Raw genomic sequence first — 25,646 nt, 5'->3', positions numbered from 1 at the left:
GTGCTGGGAAGGGGTGTTAGACAGGCGGCAGAGAAGGCGTGCTAGGGAGGGGTGTTGGACAGGTGGCAGAGAAGGTGTGCTGGGAAGGGGTGTTAGACAGGCGGCAGAGAAGGTGTGCTGGGAAGGGATGTTAGACAGGCGGCAGAGAAGGTGTGCTAGGGAGGGGTGTTAGGCAGGTGGCAGAGAAGGTGTGCTAGGGAGGGGTGTTGGACAGGTGGCAGAGAAAGCATGCCAGGGAGGGGTGTTGAACAGGTGGCAGAGAAGGTGTGCAGGGAAGGGGTGTTGGACAGGTGGCAGAGAAGGCATGCAGGGAAGTGGTGTTGGACAGGTGGCAGAGAAGGTGTGCCAGGGAGGGGTGTTAGACAGGTGGCAGAGAAGGTGTTAGGGAAGGGATGTTGGACATGCGGCAGAGAAGGTGTGCCAGGGAGGGGTGTTGGACAGGTGGCAGAGAAGGTGTGCCAGGGAGGTGTGTTGGACAGGTGGCAGAGAAGGTGCGCCAGGGAAGGGATGTTGGACATGCGGCAGAGAAGGTGTGCCAGGGAGGGGTGTTGGACAGGTGGCAGAGAAGATGTGCTAGGGAGGGGTGTTAGACAGGTGGCAGAGAAGGTGTGCCAGGGAAGGGATGTTGGACATGCGGCAGAGATGGTGTGCCAGGGAGGGGTGTTGGACAGGTGGCAGAGAAGGTGTGCCAGGGAGGTGTGTTGGACAGGTGGCAGAGAGGGCGTGCCAGGGAGGGGTGTTGGACAGGTGGCAAAGAAGGTGTGCCAGGGAGGGGTGTTGGACAGGTGGCAGAGAAGGTGTGCTAGGGAGGGGTGTTGAATAGGTGGCAGAGAAGGTGTGCAGGGAAGGGGTGTTGGACAGGTGGCAGAGAAGGAGTGCCAGGGAGGGGTGTTAGACAGGTGGCAGAGAAGGCGTGCCAGGGAGGGGTGTTAGACAGGCGGCAGAGAAGGCGTGCCAAGGAGGGGTGTTAGACAGGCGGCAGAGAAGATGTGCCAAGGAGGGGTGTTAGACAGGTGGCAGAGAAGGCGTGCCAGGGAGGGGTGTTGGACAGGTGGCAGAGAAGGCGTGCCAGGGAGGGGTGATAGACAGGTGGCAGAGAAGGTGTGCTGGGAAGGGGTGTTAGACAGGCGGCAGAGAAGGCGTGCCAAGGAGGGGTGTTAGACAGGCGGCAGAGAAGATGTGCCAAGGAGGGGTGTTAGACAGGTGGCAGAGAAGGCGTGCCAGGGAGGGGTGTTGGACAGGTGGCAGAGAAAGCGTGCTGGAGAGGGATGTTGGACAGGTGGCAGAGAAGGCATGCTGGGAACGGGTGTTAGGCAGGTGGCAGAGAAGGTGTGCTAGGAAGGGGTGTTGGACAGGTGGCAGAGAAGGTGTGAAAGGGAGGGGTGTTGGACAGGTGGCAGAGAAGGTGTGCTAGGAAGGGATGTTGGACAGGTGGCAGAGAAGGTGTGAAAGGGAGGGGTGTTGGACAGGTGGCAGAGAAGGTGTGAAAAGGAGGGGTGTTGGGACAGGTGGCAGAGAAGGTGTGCTAGGAAGGGATGTTGGACAGGTGGCAGAGAAGGAGTGCCAGGGAGGGGTGTTAGACAGGCGGCAGAGAAGGCGTGCTGGGAAGGGGTGTTGGACAGGTGGCAGAGAAGGTGTGCCAGGGAGGGGTGTTAGACAGGCGGCAGAGAAGGCGTGCTGGGAAGGGGTGTTGGACAGGTGGCAGAGAAGGTGTGCCAGGGAGGGGTGTTAGACAGGCGGCAGAGAAGGCGTGCTGGGAAGGGGTGTTGGACAGGTGGCAGAGAAGGCGTGCTGGGAAGGGGTGTTGGACAGGTGGCAGAGAAGGCGTGCTGGGAAGGGGTGTTAGACAAGCGGCAGAGAAGGCGTGCCAGGGAGGGGTGTTAGACAGGCGGCAGAGAAGGCGTGCCAGGGAGGGGTGTTGGACAGATGGCAGAGAAGGCGTGCTGGGAAGGGGTGTTAGACAGGCGGCAGAGAAGGCGTGCTAGGGAGGGGTGTTGGACAGGTGGCAGAGAAGGTGTGCTGGGAAGGGGTGTTAGACAGGCGGCAGAGAAGGTGTGCTGGGAAGGGGTGTTGGACAGGTGGCAGAGAAAGCATGCCAGGGAGGGGTGTTAGACAGGTGGCAGAGAAGGTGTGAAAGGGAGGGGTGTTAGACAGGTGGCAGAGAAGGTGTGCCAGGGAGGGGTGTTAGACAGGTGGCAGAGAAGGTGTGCTAGGGAGGGGTGTTGAATAGGTGGCAGAGAAGGTGTGCAGGGAAGGGGTGTTGGACAGGTGGCAGAGAAGGCATGCAGGGAAGTGGTGTTGGACAGGTGGCAGAGAAGGTGTGCCAGGGAGGGGTGTTTGACAGGTGGCAGAGAAGATGTGAAAGGGAGGGGTGTTAGACAGGTGGCAGAGAAGGTGTGCTGGGAAGGGGTGTGAGACAGGTGGCAGAGAAGGTGTGAAAAGGAGGGGTGTTGGGACAGGTGGCAGAGAAGGTGTGCCAGGGAAGGGGTGTTGGACAGGTGGCAGAGAAGGCGTGCCAGGGAGGGGTGTTGGACATGTGTCAGAGAAGGTGTACCAGGGAGGGGTGTTAGACAGGTGGCAGAGAAGGTGTGCCAGGGAGGGGTGTTGGACAGGTGGCAGAGAAGGTGTGCCAGGGAGGTGTGTTGGACAGGTGGCAGAGAAGGCGTGCCAGGGAGGGGTGTTGGACAGGTGGCAAAGAAGGTGTGCCAGGGAGGGGTGTTGGACAGGTGGCAGAGAAGGTGTGAAAGGGAGGGGTGTTAGACAGGTGGCAGAGAAGGTGTGAAAGGGAGGGGTGTTGAACAGGTGGCAGAGAAGGTGTGCTGGGAAGGGGTGTGAGACAGGTGGCAGAGAAGGTGTGAAAAGGAGGGGTGTTGGGACAGGTGGCAGAGAAGGTGTGCCAGGGAAGGGGTGTTGGACAGGTGGCAGAGAAGGCGTGCCAGGGAGGGGTGTTGGACATGTGTCAGAGAAGGTGTACCAGGGAGGGGTGTTAGACAGGTGGCAGAGAAGGTGTGCCAGGGAGGGGTGTTGGACAGGTGGCAGAGAAGGCATGCTGGGAAGGGGTGTTAGGCAGGTGGCAGAGAAGGCGTGCTGGGAAGGGGTGTTAGGCAAGTGGCAGAGAAGGTGTGCCAGGGAGGGGTGTTAGACAGGTGGCAGAGAAGGCATGCTGGGAACGGGTGTTAGGCAGGTGGCAGAGAAGGTGTGCCAGGGAGGGGTGTTGGACAGGTGGCAGAGAAGGTGTGCCAGGGAGGTGTGTTGGACAGGTGGCAGAGAAGGTGTGCCAGGGAGGGGTGTTGGACAGGTGGCAAAGAAGGTGTGCCAGGGAGGGGTGTTGGACAGATGGCAGAGAAGGCGTGCCAGGGAGGGGAGTTGGACAGGTGGCAGAGAAGGCGTGCCAGGGAGGGGAGTTGGACAGGTGGCAGAGAAGGTGTGCCAGGGAAGGGGTGTTGGACAGGTGGCAGAGAAGGTGTGCCAGGGAGGGGTGTTGGACAGGTGGCAGAGAAAGCATGCCAGGGAGGGGTGTTAGACAGGTGGCAGAGAAGGTGTGAAAGGGAGGGGTGTTAGACAGGTGGCAGAGAAGGTGTGAAAGGGAGGGGTGTTGAACAGGTGGCAGAGAAGGTGTGCTGGGAAGGGATGTTAGACAGGCGGCAGAGAAGGTGTGCTAGGGAGGGGTGTTAGGCAGGTGGCAGAGAAGGTGTGCTAGGGAGGGGTGTTGGACAGGTGGCAGAGAAAGCATGCCAGGGAGGGGTGTTAGACAGGTGGCAGAGAAGGTGTGAAAGGGAGGGGTGTTAGACAGGTGGCAGAGAAGGTGTGCCAGGGAGGGGTGTTGGACAGGTGGCAGAGAAGGTGTGCCAGGGAGGTGTGTTGGACAGGTGGCAGAGAGGGCGTGCCAGGGAGGGGTGTTGGACAGGTGGCAAAGAAGGTGTGCCAGGGAGGGGTGTTGGACAGGTGGCAGAGAAGGTGTGCTAGGGAGGGGTGTTGAATAGGTGGCAGAGAAGGTGTGCAGGGAAGGGGTGTTGGACAGGTGGCAGAGAAGGCATGCAGGGAAGTGGTGTTGGACAGGTGGCAGAGAAGGTGTGCCAGGGAGGGGTGTTTGACAGGTGGCAGAGAAGATGTGAAAGGGAGGGGTGTTAGACAGGTGGCAGAGAAGGTGTGCTGGGAAGGGGTGTGAGACAGGTGGCAGAGAAGGTGTGAAAAGGAGGGGTGTTGGGACAGGTGGCAGAGAAGGTGTGCCAGGGAAGGGGTGTTGGACAGGTGGCAGAGAAGGCGTGCCAGGGAGGGGTGTTGGACATGTGTCAGAGAAGGTGTACCAGGGAGGGGTGTTAGACAGGTGGCAGAGAAGGTGTGCCAGGGAGGGGTGTTGGACAGGTGGCAGAGAAGGTGTGCCAGGGAGGTGTGTTGGACAGGTGGCAGAGAAGGCGTGCCAGGGAGGGGTGTTGGACAGGTGGCAAAGAAGGTGTGCCAGGGAGGGGTGTTGGACAGGTGGCAGAGAAGGTGTGAAAGGGAGGGGTGTTAGACAGGTGGCAGAGAAGGTGTGAAAGGGAGGGGTGTTGAACAGGTGGCAGAGAAGGTGTGCTGGGAAGGGGTGTGAGACAGGTGGCAGAGAAGGTGTGAAAAGGAGGGGTGTTGGGACAGGTGGCAGAGAAGGTGTGCCAGGGAAGGGGTGTTGGACAGGTGGCAGAGAAGGCGTGCCAGGGAGGGGTGTTGGACATGTGTCAGAGAAGGTGTACCAGGGAGGGGTGTTAGACAGGTGGCAGAGAAGGTGTGCCAGGGAGGGGTGTTGGACAGGTGGCAGAGAAGGCATGCTGGGAAGGGGTGTTAGGCAGGTGGCAGAGAAGGCGTGCTGGGAAGGGGTGTTAGGCAAGTGGCAGAGAAGGTGTGCCAGGGAGGGGTGTTAGACAGGTGTCAGAGAAGGCATGCTGGGAACGGGTGTTAGGCAGGTGGCTGAGAAGGTGTGCCAGGGAGGGGTGTTGGACAGGTGGCAGAGAAGGTGTGCCAGGGAGGTGTGTTGGACAGGTGGCAGAGAAGGTGTGCCAGGGAGGGGTGTTGGACAGGTGGCAAAGAAGGTGTGCCAGGGAGGGGTGTTGGACAGGTGGCAGAGAAGGCGTGCCAGGGAGGGGAGTTGGACAGGTGGCAGAGAAGGCGTGCCAGGGAGGGGAGTTGGACAGGTGGCAGAGAAGGTGTGCCAGGGAAGGGGTGTTGGACAGGTGGCAGAGAAGGTGTGCCAGGGAGGGGTGTTGGACAGGTGGCAGAGAAAGCATGCCAGGGAGGGGTGTTAGACAGGTGGCAGAGAAGGTGTGAAAGGGAGGGGTGTTAGACAGGTGGCAGAGAAGGTGTGAAAGGGAGGGGTGTTGAACAGGTGGCAGAGAAGGTGTGCTGGGAAGGGGTGTTAGACAGGTGGCAGAGAAGGCGTGCTGGGAAGGGGTGTTAGGCAAGTGGCAGAGAAGGTGTGCCAGGGAGGGGTGTTGGACAGGTGGCAGAGAAGGCGTGCTGGGAAGGGGTGTTAGGCAAGTGGCAGAGAAGGTGTGCCAGGGAGGGGTGTTAGACAGGTGGCAGAGAAGGTTTGAAAGGGAGGGGTGTTAGGCAGGTGGCAGAGAATACACAGCCCTGAGCCACCAGGCAAGGTCATTCGATTCCAAATAGTTGGTTTACTGCTCAGAACAGAATGTCTCTCTGATGCTTCCCACTCCCTTCCCTCTCCCTGCCCCCTTCCCACTCTCAGTCCACAATAGAAACACATATCACCAATTTAACCCTCCCACTAGACCTGAAAAAGCTTGAAGAAAAGGGTGCAGAGGAGATACACGAGAATGTTGACAGGACTCAGAGACCTGAAATGTAGGGAGATATAACCATATAATCATATAAAAATTACAGCACGGAAACAGGCCATCTCGATCCCTCTAGTCCATGCCGACGCTTACACTGACCTAGTCCCACTGGCCTGCACTCAGCCCATAACCCTCCATTCATTTCCTGTCCATATACCTATACAATTTTACTTAATGACAATGCCGAACCTGCCTCTACCACTTCTACTGGAAGCTCATTCCACACAGCTTCCACTCTCTGAGTAAAGAAATTCCCCCTCGTGTTACCCCTAAACTTTTGCCCCGTTGGAACTTTATTCCTTGGATTGTAAGAGGCTAAGGGGTGACCTTATAGAGGTGAATAGAACCATGAGGGACATAAATAGGGTGTAAGAGACTAAGGGGTGATCTTATAGAGGTGAATAGAACTATGAGGGACACAAATAGGGTGTAGGAGACTGAGGGGTGACCTTATAGAGGTGAATAGAACCACAAGGGACACAAATAGGGTGTAGGAGATTGAGGGGTGACCTTATAGAGGTGAAAAGAACCATGAGGGACACAGATAGGGTGAATGCCCACAGTCTTTTCCCCAGGGTTGAGTAATTAGGAACCAGACAGGAGAGATGAGAGATTGAATAGGGACTCAAAAGGCAACTTCTTCACCCAGTGGTTGTCTGTATATGGAACGAGTTGCCAGAGGATGTGGCTGAGGCAGGTACTTTAACAACATTTAAAAGACACTTGGACCGGTCGTTGGTAATTTGAATGCACAGTAACATAAACTGCAGTGAGTAGCGGACTCAACCCAATACATCACAGGCACATCTCTCCCTATCTACAGGAGGGGCTGCCTGAAGAAGGAAACAGTTTGGTGGTGGGGGGTAATGCCCAGCACACAGATTCTATCAGAAATAAGACACACCAACACCTCTCCTTTTTTCAACTCCAAACTCTCTAACAAACTTTGACAGAAGTTCTGTTGTATGTCTGGTCTGGTTGCATCTCGATCTGGAACAGCAATCCCAATGTATAGGAACGCAAGAAGCTTCAGAGGGTAGTGGACTCTTTCCAATATATTACAGACACATCCCTCCCCACCATCGATCATGTCTACAGAAGGGACTGCCTCAAAAAGGCAATGTAGATCCCCACCACCCGAGCCCAGCCATCTGCTCAACGTTCCCACTAGTCAGGAGGTATAGAAACCTGAAGTCCCACAGTAACCATTCAACAAAGATCCCCCCCGTTCAGGCGTTGCCATCTTCTCACAGCTCCCATTGGGCAAGGGGGTATAGAAACCTGAAGTCCCATACCAACAGCTACTTCCCTTCAAACACTTGGTTCTTGAACACAACCATAATCACCACCTCAGTACAGCAACACTGTGATTACTTAGAGCACTTTGCACTAAAATAGCCAATTTTTCCAAATTGTTTTCTTTTTGATAAAAATTATGCCCTGGAGCAAAGTTAGGAATCAAAAGGTTGACTTCTGATCTGAGCTGTGTATACTTCGATGTAAGGAGTATTGTAGGAAAGGTGGATGACCTCAGGCTACGGATCAACACCTGGAATTATGATATTGCAGCCATTAGTGAGACTTGGTTGTGGAGGGGCAGGTCCGGCAGCTCGATGTTCCAGGGCTCTGTTGTTTTAGACACAATAGAGCAGGAGGAGGGTTGACATTACTGGTCAGGGAAAATGTCACAGTTGTGCTTCATCAGGACAGACGTAATAGCCTAATGAGGCTTTATGGGTAGAACTGAGGAATAAGAAAGGTATGGCCATGTTAATGGGGTTATATTATCACCAAACAGCCTGTGGGATTTAGAGGAGCAAATTTATAGTGAGATCATAAACTGTTGCATGAAATATAAGGTTGTGATAGTAAGTGTTTTTAATTTTTCACGTATTGACTGCGACTCCCATACTCTAAAAGGACTTGATGGGGTAGAGTTTGTCAAATGTGTTCAGGGAAGTTTTCTTGATCAGTACATAGACGTCCTGCCCTGACCCATTCCCAAACAGGAGACACTGTATCTGTAAGACGGGACAGGTGACAGAAGATTGTCCAGGGGAACACTTTGCATCTAGAGGTCACAATACCATTAATTTCAAGGAATTTATGGAAAAGGATAGGTCTGGTCCTCAGGTTGGGATTCTAAACTGGAAAAAGGCCAATTTTGATAGTATCAGCAAGGATCTGGCAAGAGTGGATGGGGACAAGTTGTTTTAACCATATAACTATACAACGATTACAGCATGGAAACAGGCCATCTCGGCCCTTCTAGTCCGTGCCGAACGCTTACTCTCACCTAGTCCCACCTACCTGCATTCAGCCCATAATCCTCCATTCCTTTCCTGTCCATATACCTATCCAATTTTTTTTAAATGAAAAATTGAACCTGCCTCTACCATTTCTACTGGAAGCTTGTTCCACACAGCTACCACTCTCTGAGTAAAGAAGTTCCCCCTTGTGTTACCCCTAAACTTTGACCCTTAACTCTCAACTCATGTCCTCTTGTTTGAATCTCCCCTACTCTCAATGGAAAAAGCCTATCCATGTCAACTCTATTTCTGGGAAAGGTGTACTTGGTAAGTGGTAAGCTTTCAAAAGTGAAATTTTGTGAGTACAGAGTTTGTATGTTAGAAACATAGAAAACACAATATAGGCCCTTCGGCCCACAAAGTTATGCTGAACCTTAGAAATTACTAGGCTTACCTATAGCCCTCTATTTTACTAAGCTCCATGTACCTATCTAAAAGCCTCTTAAAAAACCCTATCGTATCTGCCTTCACCACCATTTCCGGCAGCCCATTCCACGCACTCACTACACTCTGAGTAAAAACTTACCCCGACATCTCCTCTGTACCTACTCCCCAGCACCTTAAACCTGTGTCCTCTTTTGGCAACCATTTCAGCACAGGGAAAAAGCCTCTGACTATCCACATCATCAACGCCTCTCATCATCTTATACACCTCTATCAGGTCACCTCTCATCCTCCTTCGCTCCAAGGAGAAAAGACCAAGTTCACTCAACCTATTCTCATAAGGCATGCTCCCCAATCCAAGTAACATCCTTGTAAATCTCCTCTGCACTCTTTCTATGGCTTTCACATCCTCCTGTAGTGAAACGACCAGTGTTCCTGTCAGAATGAAAGGGAAAGATAGCATGTTTAGGGAACCTTGGTTTTCAAGAGATTTGACTGATCTAAGCATAGGGCCAGATTGGAATGGAGGGGTAAGGGCCAAATTAAGGGGGCAGGTCCTGGGTCCGAGAGCATATCAAAGCAGCAGGGCCTGAGTTCAAGAGTGAGGAACAACCTGCTGCTGGTCAAGAAAGCTTGAATAATTTAGGACTTTATTCCCTTGAGCATAAGAGACTGAGGGGAGAATTGATAGAGTTATATAAAATTATAAGGGGTATAGATAGGAGGCTTTCTCCACTTAGGTTGGATGAAACTACCACCAGAGGTCATGGGTTAAGGGTAAAGGGTGGATATTTAAGGGAACATAAGGGGGAACCTCTTCACTGGGAGAGTGCTGAAATTGTGGTACAAGCTGCCAGTGGAAGTCGTGGATATGTGTTTGAATTCAACATTTAAGAGAAGTTTAGATAGGTACATGACGGGAGGGGTATGAAGGGCTGTGGTCTGCGTGAGTTGATGGAACTAAGCAGATTAATGATTCAGCACAGATGAGATGGGCCAAAGAGCTTGTTTCTGTGCTCCAGTGTCCTATGGCTCTGCGACAATGCATGGAATGGATTTTGGACCATGGATGGGATGGGCTCTGGACCATGGATGGGATAGGGATAGACTCTGGACTAGGGATGGGATGGCCTCTGGACTAGAGATGGAATGGGGATGGGCTCTGGACCAGGGATGGGATGGGCTCAGGATCATGGATGGGATGGACCTTGGACAATTGATGGGATAGACTCTGGACCAGGGATGGAATGGGCTCTGGACCATGGATGGGATGGACTCTGGACGGTAGATAGGATAGACTCTGAACCAGGGATGGGATAGCTTCCAGACCGTGGATGGGATGGACCTTGGACAATTGATGGGATGGACTCTGGACCAGGGATGGAATGGGTTCTGGACCATGGATGAGATGGCCTCTGGACCATGGATGGGATAGGGATAGTCTCTGGACCAGGGATGGGATGGACTCTGGACGGTGGATGGGATAGACTCTGGACCAGGGATGGATTGGGCTCTGGACCAGGGATGGGATGGACTCTGGACCAGGGATGGATTGGGCTCTGGACCAAGGATGGGATGGCTTCCGGACCATGGATGGGATGGACCTTGGACAATTGATGGGATAGACTCTACACCAGGGATGGAATGGGCTCTGGACCAGGGATGGAATGGGTTCTAGACCAGGGATGGAATGGGCTCTGGACCAGGGATGGGATGGACTCTGGACCAGGGATGGAATGGGCTCTGGACCAGGGATGGAATGGGCTCTGGACCAGGGATGGGATAGACTCTACACCAGGGATGGAATGGGTTCTGGACCAGGGATGGAATGTGCTCTGGACCATAGATGGTATGGGCTCTGGACCAGGGTTGGCATGGCCTCTGGGATGAGGAGAACCTTGTAACATGAATGAGGAAGATCATGGATTGAGCGGCCCAAGACCATTGATAAGGGAGACTGTGAATCATGGATTTGGAAGACCCTGGTTTATGGATGGCTGAGCTGGACCATAGATAAGGGGAGGCCCTAGAAATGGATGAGATGAGCTCCGACCATGGATAGGATGGGCTCCAGACCATGAATGAGGAGGACCTCGGATCGGAGGATCGCTGGAACATGGACAAGATGGTGGGGCTCTCCATTCATTGGCAACTTTGTGCATTACTGAGTTAAGGATGACCCTTCAGCAGGTGACCACCATCTCCCACCTCTCCCTCAATCCGTGACCTCCCCCACCCCCCCCAGGAACAGGATGACACCCCTCCTCTCACCCGAGCGGCCATCCCGCTGGAAATCCACATGGCACCATTCTCCATCGTTGACCTTCTTGTTGGTGGCACGGAGTTTGATGGCCCCCGAGCCCATGTCGAGCAGCAGGAATAGAAAGCCATCCAGCAGCTCCATGGCGAAGAAGTCCACCTTCTGCGGCCGCTCGGTCCGGCCTTCCTTCAGCACCTGCGGCTTGCCGTGACTGAACAGTAGCAGCCCGTTGGGCTCCGTGGTGCAGAAGTCGAAGGAGATGGATCCTGTCTTCTTGGTGTTCCACTTGGGCAGGGAGATGAAAGCCTCGGGGGCCTCGAAGGTGACTGGGTCCAAGGCTGCCACATTCTCGCACTTGAACATCAGGTCACCATGCACCTTCATCTTGGAATCACCTTCCTTGGCAAGGCGCGAGAGCTCCAGTTTGAAGTCGTTGTTTTTGTAGACAACCTGTTGAAAACAGAAGTGGTTAGCAACACCCTTCCCCCACCCATCCTTCCCCCTGGGACACCAACTGATATATGAGTAATAGTTTTTGTTCTACACAGAGAGTGGTGGGTGTGTAAATGTCCTGCTGGGGGTGGTGGTGGAGACAGATATGACAGAGGTGTTTTTAAGAGTCTGTTAGACAGACACATGAATATTCATAGAATAGAGGGAGTTGGACCATGTGTAGGCAGAAGAGTGAGTTTAATGAGGTCCTTAGTGATGGATGGATGCACTTTTATAGATAAAAGTCACCAATAATGATTGATGGGGAATCCAAGGCTACAGAGAAAATTTACAGGGATATTGCTGGGTCTGAAAGACCTGACTTATAAGGAAAGATTGAATAGGTTGGGACTATAGTCCTTGGAATGTAGAAGACTGAGAAGAGATTTGATAGAGATACAAAATTCTGAGGGGTATAGATAGGGTAAACGCAAACAGCCTTTTCCCACTAAGGTTGTGTGGGACTTCAACGAGGTCATGGGTTAAGGGGGAAAGGTGAAAAGTTAAAAACTTTAAAAAACTAAAAAAAGTTTTTAAAAACTTTTTAAAAAGTTTAAAAAACACTCAGAGGGTGGTGAGAGTGTGGAATGAGTGGCCAACACGTGGTGCCAGCAAACTCAATTTCAACGTTTAAGAGAAGTTTGGATAGGTGCATGGATGGTAAGGGTACGGAGGGCTATGGTCTTGGTGCAGGTCGATGGGGGTAGGCAGTTTCAACGGCTCAGCATGGACTAGATGGGCCGAAGAACCTGTTTCTGAGCTGTACCTTTCAATGTTTAACAGACACTGGAATATGCAGGGAATGACGGGATATGGACAATGTGCAGGCAGATGGCATAATTCCCAGTATAGCCATGGTGCATTGTGGTCAAGGTGACGTGGTGGGGGAGGGTGACATAATACCCACACTCCGTTCCTGAGCCCTCTGACTGTACTCACGTCCTTCAGACACCCCATGAAGTTGTTGCTGACTGGAGATCCGGGGAGATCGGCCGTGCTTGGACTGCCCCCGATGTAGAAGAAGTCATCGGAGCCCAGCATGGTGTAGTCTTCCTGAGTGTACCCTGTGGTGGTCAGGATACCGTCCACTGAAATTGTCACCTGCCCCAAAAACATTCGGAGGTTGTCAGGGAAGCGAGGGGGTGGGGGGAGGCAAAAGATGGGATAGAATCTGTTACCAACAGGCCCAATGACAGCGACTGGTACCCTAAGGGGACTGGGTGGGGTGCTACCCATTTTCATGTCTGTTTAACCACAGCTGAGATTGCACCATGGGATCTGATGGATTGAAGGTTTCTCATTTCCACTGACTAGCAAAGACCCCCGTCCCGGGGTGAGCCACCAGCAAAACCAAGGACACCCTCCCACCCTGAACATTCTCTCTTCGCCCTTCAACCCGCTCACTCTCTCTTCTCATCCTCTGCCCCTCCTGTCGACCAGACGATACAAAAGCCAGGAAGTGCGTGCCACCAGGATCAAGGACAGATTCTATCCCACTGCTATCAGACTCCCGAACTGACCTCTCACATGCTAAACGATGAACTCCTGATTTCTTCTCGACTCTCTCTGCCTCTACCTCTCTTTCCCTCTCCCTCTCTATTTCTCCGTCTCTCTTCGTCTCTGTCTCTTTCTGTCCATTTCCCTCTCTCTTTCTCTCTCCCTCTCTGTTGCTTTCTCCCCATATCTCTCTCTTTCTCTCCCTCTGTCTCTCTCCCCCTCTTTTTCCCTCCCTATCTCTCTCTCCTTCCACCCCCACACCATGTCTGCCACCCCACCGATGATCACAAACTCACCTTACCTCTCTACATATCCATCTACACCCCACACCCCAGGAACCTCTTCCCTCTCACACACTTTTGTAACCTCTCTCTGACAGCCTCCAGTACTTGCCTACACTTGGAACAACATACAGCAGCCATTTACACCCCTCCCCCCAGGCGTAAACACACTTGCTCAGGAAGTAATTGCCCCTGTCACACCATTTAGCAGCACCTAATTGAAACGGGTCCCCTGTGATCCTGCCACCTTCACTGTTTCTCCTACTTCAAGCCATCAGAGCCTGTGCCTTTATGACTGCCGCCTGCTGGCATTGGGTTTGACGGGTTTATTCCTCCCAGCCGCCATTTGTGTGAGTGCCTCCCCGAGGGTCTGCAAAGGGATAAATCAGAACCAGTGTCGTAGGGTAACAGGCAGTGTGGATATATTCTCCTCACTGGCCGCCTGCCATGTCTGCCAAATGTAGTGAACACAGCCTGACATCAAAACTCCCAGAAGGCTCGACACCACCACTCACACCGTAGACCAGACACCATAAGACATAGGAGCAGAATTAGGCCATTCAGTCCATCAAGTCTGCTCCACCATTCCATCATGGCTGATTTACTATCCCCCTCAACCCCATTCTCCTGTCTTCTCGCCTTAACCCTTGATGTCCTAAATTATCAAGAACCTACCAACCTTTGCTTTAAATATACCCAATGATTGACCTCCACAGCCATCAGTGACAACAAATTCCCTCTGGCTAAAGAAATTCATCTCTGGTTAGAGGGACGTTCTTCTATTCTGAGGCTGTATCCTCTGGTCCTAGACTCCCTCACCATAGGAAACATCCTCTCCACATCCACTCTATCTGTCTTCTCTGGTACTAGACTCCCCCACTATAGAAAACATCCTCTCCAAATCCACTCTGTCAAGGCCTTTCAACACTCGACAATGAGGTAGAAAGAAAATTCACTCTCGTTGAACATGCCCAGTGCACATCGCCTCATGCACTGAGTTCTGTGAGTGAAGCACTGATTCAACAAGTCCAAAACAAGCAAACCTCCTTCCTCAAGATCCCAATTCCATCCGTCATCATCAGGACTCCAGTCAATACCCAGGAAATTGAGAGCGCTGGAGAACAGGCACATGGGAGAAGAGCTGAGATCACCCATGGTCACACTGAATGGGGAGATAGGCCAGGCTTGAGGGGCTGATTAGCCTCCTTCATCTTCTTGTGTTCAGTATGCATGGGCTACTCGATTAGCCCCATCCACAAACTCTCCAATGTCTCAGATTCAGCTGTTCTATATCAATGTTTACCGAGCCCACTGCAGATCAAAAGCAATCCTACATGGAACCCAGTTTCCACCAAGGTCCATGAAACATAGAACATATATCATAGAAACAGAAAACCCACAGCACAGCGTTTGGCTCACAACGTTGTGTCGAACTTTGAGCCTACTCGAAGATTAATTTAACCCTTCCCTCCCACCTAGTTCAACATTTTTATCATCACCCATGGGCCTGTCTAAGAGTCTCTTAAATGTCCCTACTGTATCTATCTCTACTACCACATTTGGCAGGACGTTCCACACACCTACCACTCTCTGTGTAAAAAAACCTACCTCTGACAACCCCCTATACTTCCTCCAATCACCTAAAAATTATGCCCCCTCACATTACCTATTTCCCCCCTGGGAAAAAGTCTCTGGCTGTCTGCTCAATCTATGCCTCCTATCAGCTGTACAGCTCCATCAAGCCATCTCTCATCTGGTAAATCTCCTCTGCACCCTCTCTAAAGCTTCCTCATCCTTACTGTAATGAAGTGACCAGAACTGAACACAATACTCCAAGTGTGGTCTAATCAGGTTTTATGGATCTACAACGTTACCTCACGGCTCTTGAACTCAATCCCCCGACTAACGAAGGCCAAAACACCAAACACCTTCTCAACCACTATATCAACTTGAGCTGCAATGTTGAGGGGTTGAAGATCCCTCTGTGCCTCCACACTGCTGAGTCCTGCCAATAGCCCTGCATTCTACCTTCAAAGTAAATCACTTCACACTTCTCTGGATTGAACTCCATCTGCCACTTCTCAGCCTGGCTCTACATCCTGTCAATGTCCCATTGTAACCTATGACAACCTGTAACACTATCCACAGCTCCACCAACCTTCAAGTCATCTGCAAACTTCCTCATCCAAGTCACTTTTAAAATTCTCAAAGAGCAGAACATTACTGGTCACCTGCCTCTTGACAGAATACACACTACCTACAACCAACTCACCTGCCTTTTGTCAGCAAGGCAATGCAGAAACTACAGAGCAAAGTTTCCCTGGATCCTATGCCTCCTAAATTTCTGAATGAGTCTCTCATTTATTTTCTTCTGCTGTTTTTTCTCATCTGCACATTGGTTTTTGTCTGAATTGTTAGGTGTGGTTTTTCATTGATTCTATTGTATTTATTTCTGTTTGTTGTGAATGCCTGCAAGAAAATGAATCTCAGGGTTGTATATGGTGCTTTGATGATAAATATACTTCGAACTTTTTGAACTTTGATAGCTTCCTCCTTTCCACAAATATTATGCTCTGTATATATCACCCCATCCCTCTCACTGGAACAGGTCAAGATCTCCAGTGTACCTGTTGGACGTTAGCACCTTCCCTCTGAAAGGGACATGGTGGGAATTGGGACTATGTTTCGTGCTTGCAGGAAAATCCCACAGTTCCTGTGAAGTTCCGGTCCAGTCACTTTGCAGAGCTTGGAAGCAGACAAATTTCCAGTTCTGGGGTTAGCTGCCAAGGTCAGGACCAGAGCCATGGCAATCTCCAAACTGGAAAGCATTCCAGGAGCTGTTCTGTGGAACTCTACGGATGAGATGTGGAATTTGTGCATTGGAGCTAACAGTTTTCTAAGCTATGGCAAATTCCCCATGGGAAACGTGAGCCATCTCCTCTGAGTGACCTGACTGGAAACCTTATCATCAAGTCCTACAGCACGGAAATTAGGCTCTTCGGCCCATCCAGTCTGTGCTGACCGCTGATTCATATGTCCCATTGTTCCCATCACCTTCCCCAGATTGTACTCCTCACCCACACACTGGGAGGGGCACAATTTACCCACCAATATCACACATGGTTGAGATGTGGCAGGTAAGAGGAACACCCACATGGTCACAAGGGGAACATGCAAACACCGTACAGACAGCACCATAAGTTGGAATTGAGCCCCCTCCCCCGTCTCTCTGGCAGTGAGGAAGCAGCACTAACCGCTGCCATGTGTGCGGGAGGGTGGAAAAGGTTTGCGTTCAGGCCCCATGTCTGAGACGTTAGGAGCACCAACATAGGAGAGCTCCCAGTCTCTGCTCGCACTGTGGAACTGAACCATAAGACACAGGAGCAGAATTAGGCCATTTGGACCATCGAGTCTGCTCCAAAACCTCAATGCTCCCTGAGCCTGGTGCTCCAGATGTGGAACCAGGTGGAGTTGGATCTACAGTCTCCTCAGCTGGGGTTCCTGGCTTCCCATTACAGGATGTCCCAGAAGTGTGAGCTCGGCCTTTTCTCTTTAGAGTGAAGGAGGATGAGAGGCAACTTGATAGCGGTGTACAAGATGATAAGAGGCATAGATTGAGTGGACAGCCAGAGACTTTTCCCAAGGTGGAAATGGCTAATACAAGGGGACATGATTTTAAGGAGATTGGAGGAAAGTATAGGGGGGATGTTAGAGGTAGGCTTTTTTTACACAGGGAGTGGTGGGTGTGAAAAGCAGATACCTTAGGGACATTTAAGAAACTTTTAGATAGGCATGTAGATGATGGAAAAATGGAGAGGGAACTATGAGGGAAGGATTAGAGTAGATTGAGGTTGGCACAATATTGCGTACAGTGCTGTAATGTTTTACGTTCTATAATCCATCAACCCTCCCTACCTGCTCCTCAAAATGATGCCCTGATAGGAACATATTGGAGGGCTATGGGTCTCTCCTCCACACAACTCTTTGAAGCATTTTCTGGGAATTCCAATTAAATCCTGATTCATGAAATTTTGAAGATGGAATCCAGATTCCAGAAATGCCTCGGCTGAAGAACCAGGGGGAATAATTCCAGGGAATGTTGCGATGCTGAAGTGAACTCAAGAGGCTGGGTACATTGGAGAACTTCCCTGTCCTCTCAACAGGAGTTTGATAATCCAACATCTTCCACCATGTCCATCATCCGTGTACATCTAAAGCCACCCCTCCCCAGATTTGGAGTTAAATCTCACACCCTCCCAGGATGCTAGGTCACCCATGAGACCATAACATATAGGAGCAGAATTAGGCCATTCAGCCCATCAGGTCTGCTCTGCCATGCCATTATGTCTGATTTACTATCCCTCTCATCCCCATTTTCCTGCCTTCTCCCCAGAACCATTGAAACCCTGACCAATCAAGAATCTATCAACCTCCACCCAATGACTTGGCCACCACAGCCACTTGTGGCAATGAATTCCACAGACACACCACCCTCTGGCTAAGGAAATTCCTCATCTCCATTCTAAATGGACCTCCCTCTATTCTGAGGCTGTGTCCCCTGGTCCAAGACTCACCTATGATAGGAAACATCGTCTCTATCGAAGACTTTCAATATCAGATGGCTTTCAATGAGATCCCTCCTCATTCTTCCAAACTCCATGGAGTACAGGCCCAGAGCCATCAAATGCTCATCATACATTAACCCTTTCATTCCCAGAACCATTCTTGTGAACCTCCACTGGACCCTCTCCAATGTCAGTATATCCTTTCTTGGACAAGGGGCCTAAAACTACTCACAATGATGCAAGTGCGGTTTGACCAATGCCTTATAAAGCCTCAGCATTACATCCTTGTTTTTTTATATTCTAGTTCTCTGGAAATTTAATGCTAACATTGCATTTGCCTTCCTCGCCACCAACTCGACGTGCAAATCAACCTTTAGGAGATCTCGTGTGAGGACTCCCAATTCCTTTGATGTTCTGATTTCTGAATTTTCTCCCCATTAGGACAACAGTCCATGCCTTTATTCCTTCATTTTCTGCCACCTAGCCTCATCGGGAGCCGTCAACTTTGAACGGACTCAGCTGGCCCAGCACACAGGAGAACCAGCTGCTAGTGCCTTACAGTGAGCAGATTTGTGTCACCACCCTGTCTGAACAACAACTTGTAAAATAGTCACTTTTTCATCTTCATGACAGTATCCGGCACCTTCCAGTTAAGAAACAACTTCCTCTGACACTGATCTAACTAGTTCTCTCCCTTCACCATATCTGATTCTTCGCAGCTTGGCAAGGCTCCTTTCATCACCTTCTCACAAATTACAACTGGCAGCCCATCACCTAAAAGACAAAATAAGTCTTTGATGAAGACAAGTTCCAGGAACCACGTCCATGTGTTTCATCATAAACACTAGTTACTCTGCAGATGCTGGAAATCCAGAGCAACACACACAAAAATGCCGGAGGAACTCAGCAGGTCAGGCAGCATCTATGGAGGGGAATAAACAGCCAACATTTTGGGCTGGGAACACTCACCAGGAATAGAGAGGAACAGGAAATGAACCAGAATAGGTGAGGCCAGGTGAGGGTGAAGGTGGGTGAGTGGGGGAGAGGGGATGAAGTGAGACACTGGGAGGTGATAGGTGAGACCAGGTGAGGGGGGAGGTGGGGAATGAAGTGAGACACTGGGAGGTGATAGGTGAGACCAGGTGAGGGGGAAGGTGGGTGGATGTGGGACAGGGGGGGGGGGGGAATGAAGTGAGACACAGGAAGGTGATTGGTGGAAAAGGTGAAGAATAAGAAATCTGATAGGAAGGGAGAATGGACCATGGGTGAAAGGGAAGGAAGAGGGGCACCAGAGGGAGGTGATGCCAGGTGAGGAGAATAGAAGTGCTCAAGGAGGCAGCCAGAATGGGGAATGGAATTAGAGAGAAGGGGGAGGGTTCAAATTAATATCAGTGTTACAGCGAGGAGTGTGGGGTGTGTCAGTGTTACAGTCTCAGGCTGAAACGTTGACCGTTTATTCCTCTCCACAGATATTTTCTTTCTGAATTTCTGGACCTTGTCTGAGGAAGTGATACTACATAATACACGTTGCAGAGATTGTACGAATGCAGCAGATCGGAAATGAAAACCGACAATGCTGGAAACACCCCGCAAATCGGGCAGCATCTGCGGAGAGAGAAACAGAGTTAATGTTCAGGACAAGAATGTTTCTCTTCTCTTGGCTGTCTGTCCCACAAAGTGGTTCCAGCACCGGCTCGTCGCCCTTGGGTTTAGGGGAACTGTATTGGGGACAGTTTGCTCTTGAACAGCAAGCTCGGGGAATTGTAAACACACGCCCGCCCGATCCACTGGTTCTGATTTCTTACACTCACAGGAGAATATTAGTGGCAAGAGGCTCAAAATAAAATTAAATTATGTAATTGTCAGACACAAAAATGGCATTTGTTCTTACACATTTCTGTTAATAGTATTAGTTGTAAGGGGGAGAGGTTAAGGAAAGCATTCCAAGGTAACCCACCAATGGCTGTTAGCCCATGCAGGGAATGGCTTCACAAGTCAATGCTCGCTCATCCAGAAGCATGCAGAGCCCCATGCAGTGGCAAAAAATAAACCAACACAAAACAGATAGTGTCACGGTTTCATTTGTAAAGAGGAGATTGCAAGGACGGGTTCCCTCTCTCACCGACGCTGCAGTCGCGGTGTCAGCGGCCGTTCTTTGGTCACCTACTGCATGTACAGGAGACTGACTCTCATTATCACGGGTAGGAGGTGGGACAGGGAATGTGTGTGTGGGGGGGGGAGAACGTGGAGGCAAGCTCTTCCCCCCCACCCCACACACGCACGGACGTGATGAGTGCAGTGTTCAAGACCTGCAGACACAGGGACCCACTCCTTGCTCTGTGACTGGTGCAGGGGTACTTTCAGCTTCAGGGAGTGGGCCCTCCTCGTCTCTGTAACGCTTCTAGCTCCGACACCCCTGACTTTTCCAGCAACCCCACACAACAGCCACGAGAAACCCCTTGGAGTGGCTGTTGTGTGAGGTTGGTTGCTGAGGAAGACTATATGGATACTTCCAGGAACGCTGGATCCCACAAATCTCCTGACTCCCCGAACTGGGACTTCCAGGAGAGATTCTGCGAGGACGCCTGTCCAATTCCACATCCCTCTCTGGGAGCTCTGAAACAAACCAGCGACTTTCCGCTCCTTTACAGTTAGGATGGGTTGGCGAATAATCAGAAACCCTACACGTACAAAAGCTGGATGAACTCAGCAGGTCGGGCAGCATCGGTTGAAACCCTGTTCGGGGGTGAGTCACAGGTTTCAAGGCACAAACTCCCCAGAGGATTAAAACATTTAGAAGTCACAGCCCTGATTCCCTGGGAATACTGCAGACTCTGCTTTGCGGTGCTGTGTATTACCGCGTCCCCTGTTAAAGACCAGGCTCGCACTGGCACTTCAGATTATCAACTCGATCTGATCTCCGAGTGCGCGAAGATGAAGAGAGAAATGTGGTCCCTCGACACCATTGAACTGCAAGTGACTAATAACCACAATTATGCAAAAGGGTTCTGATTTTACAGAGATTATTTAACAGTGTCTTGTTGAAACAGACGTTTCCCACCCATCACCCGTTGGGCCCTGGAGTAACACAATTACAATCAATGTGTCTACGTTAAATTAAATCATATTGCAGGGTTGTGGCAGCGGACTTGGCAATACAGAACAGCTGACTATTTGTCTGACGATATAATATTTTAGTAGCAACAGCAGCTGGATGCGCACGTCTGTGTGTCAGTGGGTGTATGTATGTTTGTAAGGGTTTCTGTATCTGTGTGTGTGTATGTATCTGTGTGCGTGCTTGTCTATGCCTGTGTGGTGATATGTGTGTGTGTGTGTGCACGCGCGTGTGTGTATATGTGTGTCTATGCCTGTGTGGGGATATGTGTGTGTGTGTATGTGTGTGTGTCTATGCCTGTGTGTGGATATGTGTGTGTGTGTGTGTGTGCCTGTGTGGGGATATGTGTGTGTGTGTGTCTATGCCTGTGTGTGGATATGTGTGTGTGTGTCTATGTGTGTGTGTGTGTGTGTGTGTGTGTGTGTGTGTGTGTGTGTGTGCGCCTGTGTGGGGATATGTCTGCATGTGTCTGTATATATCTACTACACCCCTCCCTGTCTCTTTAACACATCCAGTCCTCACACACCTCCCTGTCTCTATAACCCCTCTCCAGTCCCTACACCCCTCTATGTCTCAGTAACCCCTTCTGACCCCTAAATTCCTTCCTGTCTCTGTAACACCCTCCAACACCCATCTCTGCCTCTGTAAGCCTGTCGTCTCTACACTCCTCCCCATCTCTGTAACCCTCTCAAGTCCCTACATCCCTCCTGCTCTCAGTCACCCCCTCTGGTCCCCATGTTCTGCCCTGTCTCTGTAACCCCTCCAACCCTACATCCCTCTTTGTCTCTGTAACTCCCACCAACCCTACACCCCTCCCTGTCTCTGAAACCCCCTCCAACCCTACACCCCTCCCTGTCTCTGTAACCCCCTCCAACCCTACACCCCTCCCTCTCTGTAACCCCCTCCAACCCTACACCCCTCCCTCTCTGTAACCCCCTCCAACCCTACACCACTCCCTGTCTCTGTAACCCCTTCCAACCCTACACCCCTCTGTCTCTGTAACCCCCTCCAACCCTACACCCCTCCCTCTCTGTAATCCCCTCCAATCCTACACCCCTCCCTGTCTCTGTAACCCCCTCCAACCCTACACCCCTCCCTGTCTCTGTAACCCCCTCCAACCCTACACCACTCCCTCTATGTAACCCCTCCAACCCCACACCCCTCCCTCTCTGTAACCCCCTCCAACCCTACACCCCTCCCTGTCTCTGTAAACCCCTCCAACCCTACACCACTCTCTGTCTCTGTAACCCCCTCCAACCCCTACACCCCACTCTGTCTCTGTAACCCCCTCCAACCCCTACACCCTGTCGCTGTAGCCCCCTCCAACCCTACACCTCACCCTGTCTCTGTAACCCCCTCCAACCCTACACCCCACCCTGTCTCTGTAACCCCCCCAACCCTACACCCCGCCATGTCTCTGTAATCCCCTCCAACCCTACAACACCCTGTCTCTGTAACCCCCTCCAACCCTACACCACTCTCTGTCTCTGTAACCCCCTCCAACCCTACACCACTCTCTGTCTCTGTAACCTCCTCCAACCCTACACCAATCCCTGTCTCTGTAACCCCCTCCAACCCTACACCACTCTCTGTCTCTGTAACCTCCTCCAACCCTACACCAATCCCTGTCTCTGTATCCTCCTCCAACCCTACACCACTCCTTGTTTCTGTAACCCCCTCCAACCCTACACCACTCTGTCTCTGTAACCTCCTCCAACCCTACACCAATCCCTATCTCTGTAACCTCCTCCAACCCTACACCAATCCCTATCTCTGTAACCTCCTCCAACCCTACACCACTCTCTGTCTCTGTAACCTCCTCCAACCATACACCACTCCCTGTCTCTGTAACCCCCTCCAACCCTACACCACTCCTTGTCTCTGTAACCTCCTCCCCTCTATACCTCGGTAACCCCCTCTGGTCCCTATACCTCTCCCTGTCCCTGCTTTAGAAATTACTAGGCTTACCCATAGCCCTCAATTTTTCTAAGCTCCATGTACCTATCCAAAAGTCTCTTAAAAAACCCTATCGTATCCACTTAAAAGACCCTGTCGTATTTCCCTCGCTGTCTCAGAATCAGAATCAGAATCAGGTTTATTATCATCAACATGTTACGTGAAATTTGTTAAGTTAGCAGCAGCAGTTCAATGCAATACATAAACTAGCAGAGAAATAAATAAATAATGAAATAAAAATAATAATAAATAAACAAGTAATTCAATTATGTATATTGAATAGATTTTTTTGAAGTGCAAAAACAGAAATACTGTATATTTGAAAAAATGAGGTAGTGTCCAAAGATTCAATGTTCATTTAGGAATTGGATGGCAGAGGGAAGAAGCTGTTTCTCAATTGCTGAGTATGTGCCTTCAGCCTTCTGTACCCCCTACACACCTACACACACCTCCTACCTGATGGTAACAGTAAGAAAAGGTAATGCCCTGGGTGCTGGAGGTCCTTAATAATGGATGCTGCCTTTCTGAGACACCGTTCCCTGAAGATGTCCTGGGTAATTTGTAGGCTAGTGCCCAAGATGGAACTGACTAGATTTACAACCTTCTTCATCTCCTTCAGCCCCCCACCTCATACCAGACAGTGATATGTCTGTCAGAATGCTCTCCACAGTACATCTCTAGAAGTTTTTGAGTGTATTTGTTGACATGCCAAAGCTCTTCTAATAAATTATCGCCACTGTCTTGCCTTCTTTATAACTACATCAGTATGTTGGAACCAGGTTAGATCCTCAGAGACCTTGACACCCAGGAACTTGAAGCTGCTCACTCTCTCCACTTCTGATCCCTCTGTGAGGATTGGTACCTGTTCCTTCATCCTTCCCTTCCTGAAGTCCACAATCAGGACTTTTGTCTTACTGACATAGAGTGCCAGGTTGTTGCTGCAACACCACTCCACTAGTTGGCATATCTCACTCCTGTACGCCCTCTTGTCACTGCCTGAGATTCTACCAACAAATTGTCAGCAAATTTATGGATGGTATTTGAGCTATGCCTAGCCATACAGTTGTGAGTATACAGAGAGTAGAACTGTGGGCTAAGCTCACACCCCTGAGGTGCGCCAGTGTTGATTACCAGCGAGGAGGATATGTTATCACCAATCTGCACAAACTGTGGCCTTCCAATTAGGAAGTCGAGGATCCAATTGCAGAGGGAGGTACAGAGGCCCAGGTTCTGCAACTTCTCAATCAGGATTGTGGGAATGATGGTATTAAATGCTGAGCTACAGTCGATGAACAGCAACCTGACGTAGGTGTTTGTGTTGTCCAGGTGGTCTAAAGCCATGTGGAGTAACCTGCTCCAACTTTACACCCTTCCCTGTATCTATAACCCCTTCCCATCTCTGTAACCCCCTCTTGTGCTGTCCCTATCTCTGTAACTCCCTCCAGCCCCAGTATATGACTGCATGCCTTTATGCATATATGTATGTGACCATTTTGTACACCTGTGCTTGTATGTTTGTTAACATGTGTGTGTGCATTAGTGTGTATGTAAATCTGTGGGCATGCTTGCAGGTCTGTGCATGTGTGTACCTGTGATTTTGCACGCAGTTGTGTGTATTCATGTGTGCCTGTGTGCATGCGTGTTTCTGCATACATGTATCATACAGTAGTGTGTGTGTGTAAGACACATGCTTGCAGGTACATACACACTTGTATCGTCTCCTTCCCTGTCATTTAGAGCACCCTCCACTATTGTCAGAGTCTCTGACTCCACCTCCCCTTCAGGCAATCAGTTCCAAATCGCAAACCACAGCCCCCCCTTGAATCACCTACAAACATCCTATCCCTGACCTTTAACTTCTGCCCCCAGCTACAGAACCCTCCACCGAGGTAGAACATTTTAGACTCTCTGCCGTCCATGACGTTAACCCTCAGACTCCCTTCAGGTGAAGCAAGTCCAGCCTCCAGTTTCACCTCCCTACTGAACTGGACTATCCCTGGGCACACCTCCACCCCTCTGCTCCCCTACACCACTGCACCCCTCGAGAAGTGGGGGGGTGGGTGGAGGCACCTTATGACCTGAGCAGAGAGAGGGAACTGGGTGCCACGGTAGTATAGCGGTTAGCGCGATACTATTACAGCTCAGGGAGTTCCGGAGTCTGGAGTTCAATTCCGGCAGCATCTGTAAGGACTCTGTACATTCTCCCTGTGACTGCGTGGGTTTCCTCCCACAGTCCAAAGACATACCAGTTAGTAGGTTAATTGGTCATTGTAAATTGTTCCATGATTAGACTATGGTTAAATAGGTGACACAATCACAAACAACACACACAAAATGCTGGAGAAACTCATCAGGCCATGATGCATCACTGGAAAAGAGTACAGTTGGCGTTTCAGGCTGAGACCCTTCATCAGGACTTTCTTCATGACCCTGTCTACCTGTCTTCCCCCGTCCTTTCCAGTCCTGATGGAGGGTCTCAGACTAAAATGTCGACTGTTTACTCTTTTCCAGTGATGCTGCCTGGCCTGCTGAGTTCCTCCAGCATTTTGTGTGTGTTGGCTAACTCGGTGGGTTGCTGGTGGGTGGGGCTTGTTGGGCCAGAGGGGCCTGTTCCGCATTCTATCTCTAAATAATAGTGAACAAAACTTATGAAGGTTTCAACGTGGCGGAAGGCCAGAGAAAAGGGTCAACACTGTTCCATACCTGAGTGCACCAAAGGCAGGCTATACCGAGTGACCACTGGCTGGGAGAACCCAGCAGGTCGAGGGGTGAGGGGAGGGACTGTCGAGACCATCCATCCAGGGTCTCCAGTGGGCTGGGCCACGAGCATCAGAGTGACGTGGAAAGTGCAGAGGTGACTGGTTAACCTCCACTCGGTGGCCACCCTACCTCAAGTAGCCGAAGCTGTTTGAGATGTGCGATTTGTGTGCACTGTTCCCCGATCCCTGACTTCCACTCT

The 25,646-nt window shown here is 50.8% G+C and overlaps 1 protein-coding gene across 1 annotated transcript in view; it reads right to left on the bottom strand.

The window, feature by feature from the left end:
- The window catches only part of LOC132384107 (neurexin-1-like), a 1,241,271-nt gene that overhangs the window by 762,048 nt on the left and 453,577 nt on the right, over positions 1 to 25,646 (bottom strand). Inside the window, exons 9-10 of the mRNA XM_059955449.1 lie at positions 12,213 to 12,374; positions 10,793 to 11,231 (exon numbers count right to left, since the gene is read on the bottom strand). Of these exons, the coding sequence (XP_059811432.1) occupies positions 10,793 to 11,231; positions 12,213 to 12,374 (601 nt within the window). The remainder of the gene's footprint in view (positions 1 to 10,792; positions 11,232 to 12,212; positions 12,375 to 25,646) is intronic.

The sequence above is a fragment of the Hypanus sabinus genome, chromosome 31 (genome assembly GCF_030144855.1).
Source record: "Hypanus sabinus isolate sHypSab1 chromosome 31, sHypSab1.hap1, whole genome shotgun sequence".
Taxonomy (NCBI): domain Eukaryota; kingdom Metazoa; phylum Chordata; class Chondrichthyes; order Myliobatiformes; family Dasyatidae; genus Hypanus; species Hypanus sabinus.
Note: the sequence above shows the minus strand (reverse complement) of the source record. Positions and strands in the feature narration are given on the sequence as shown.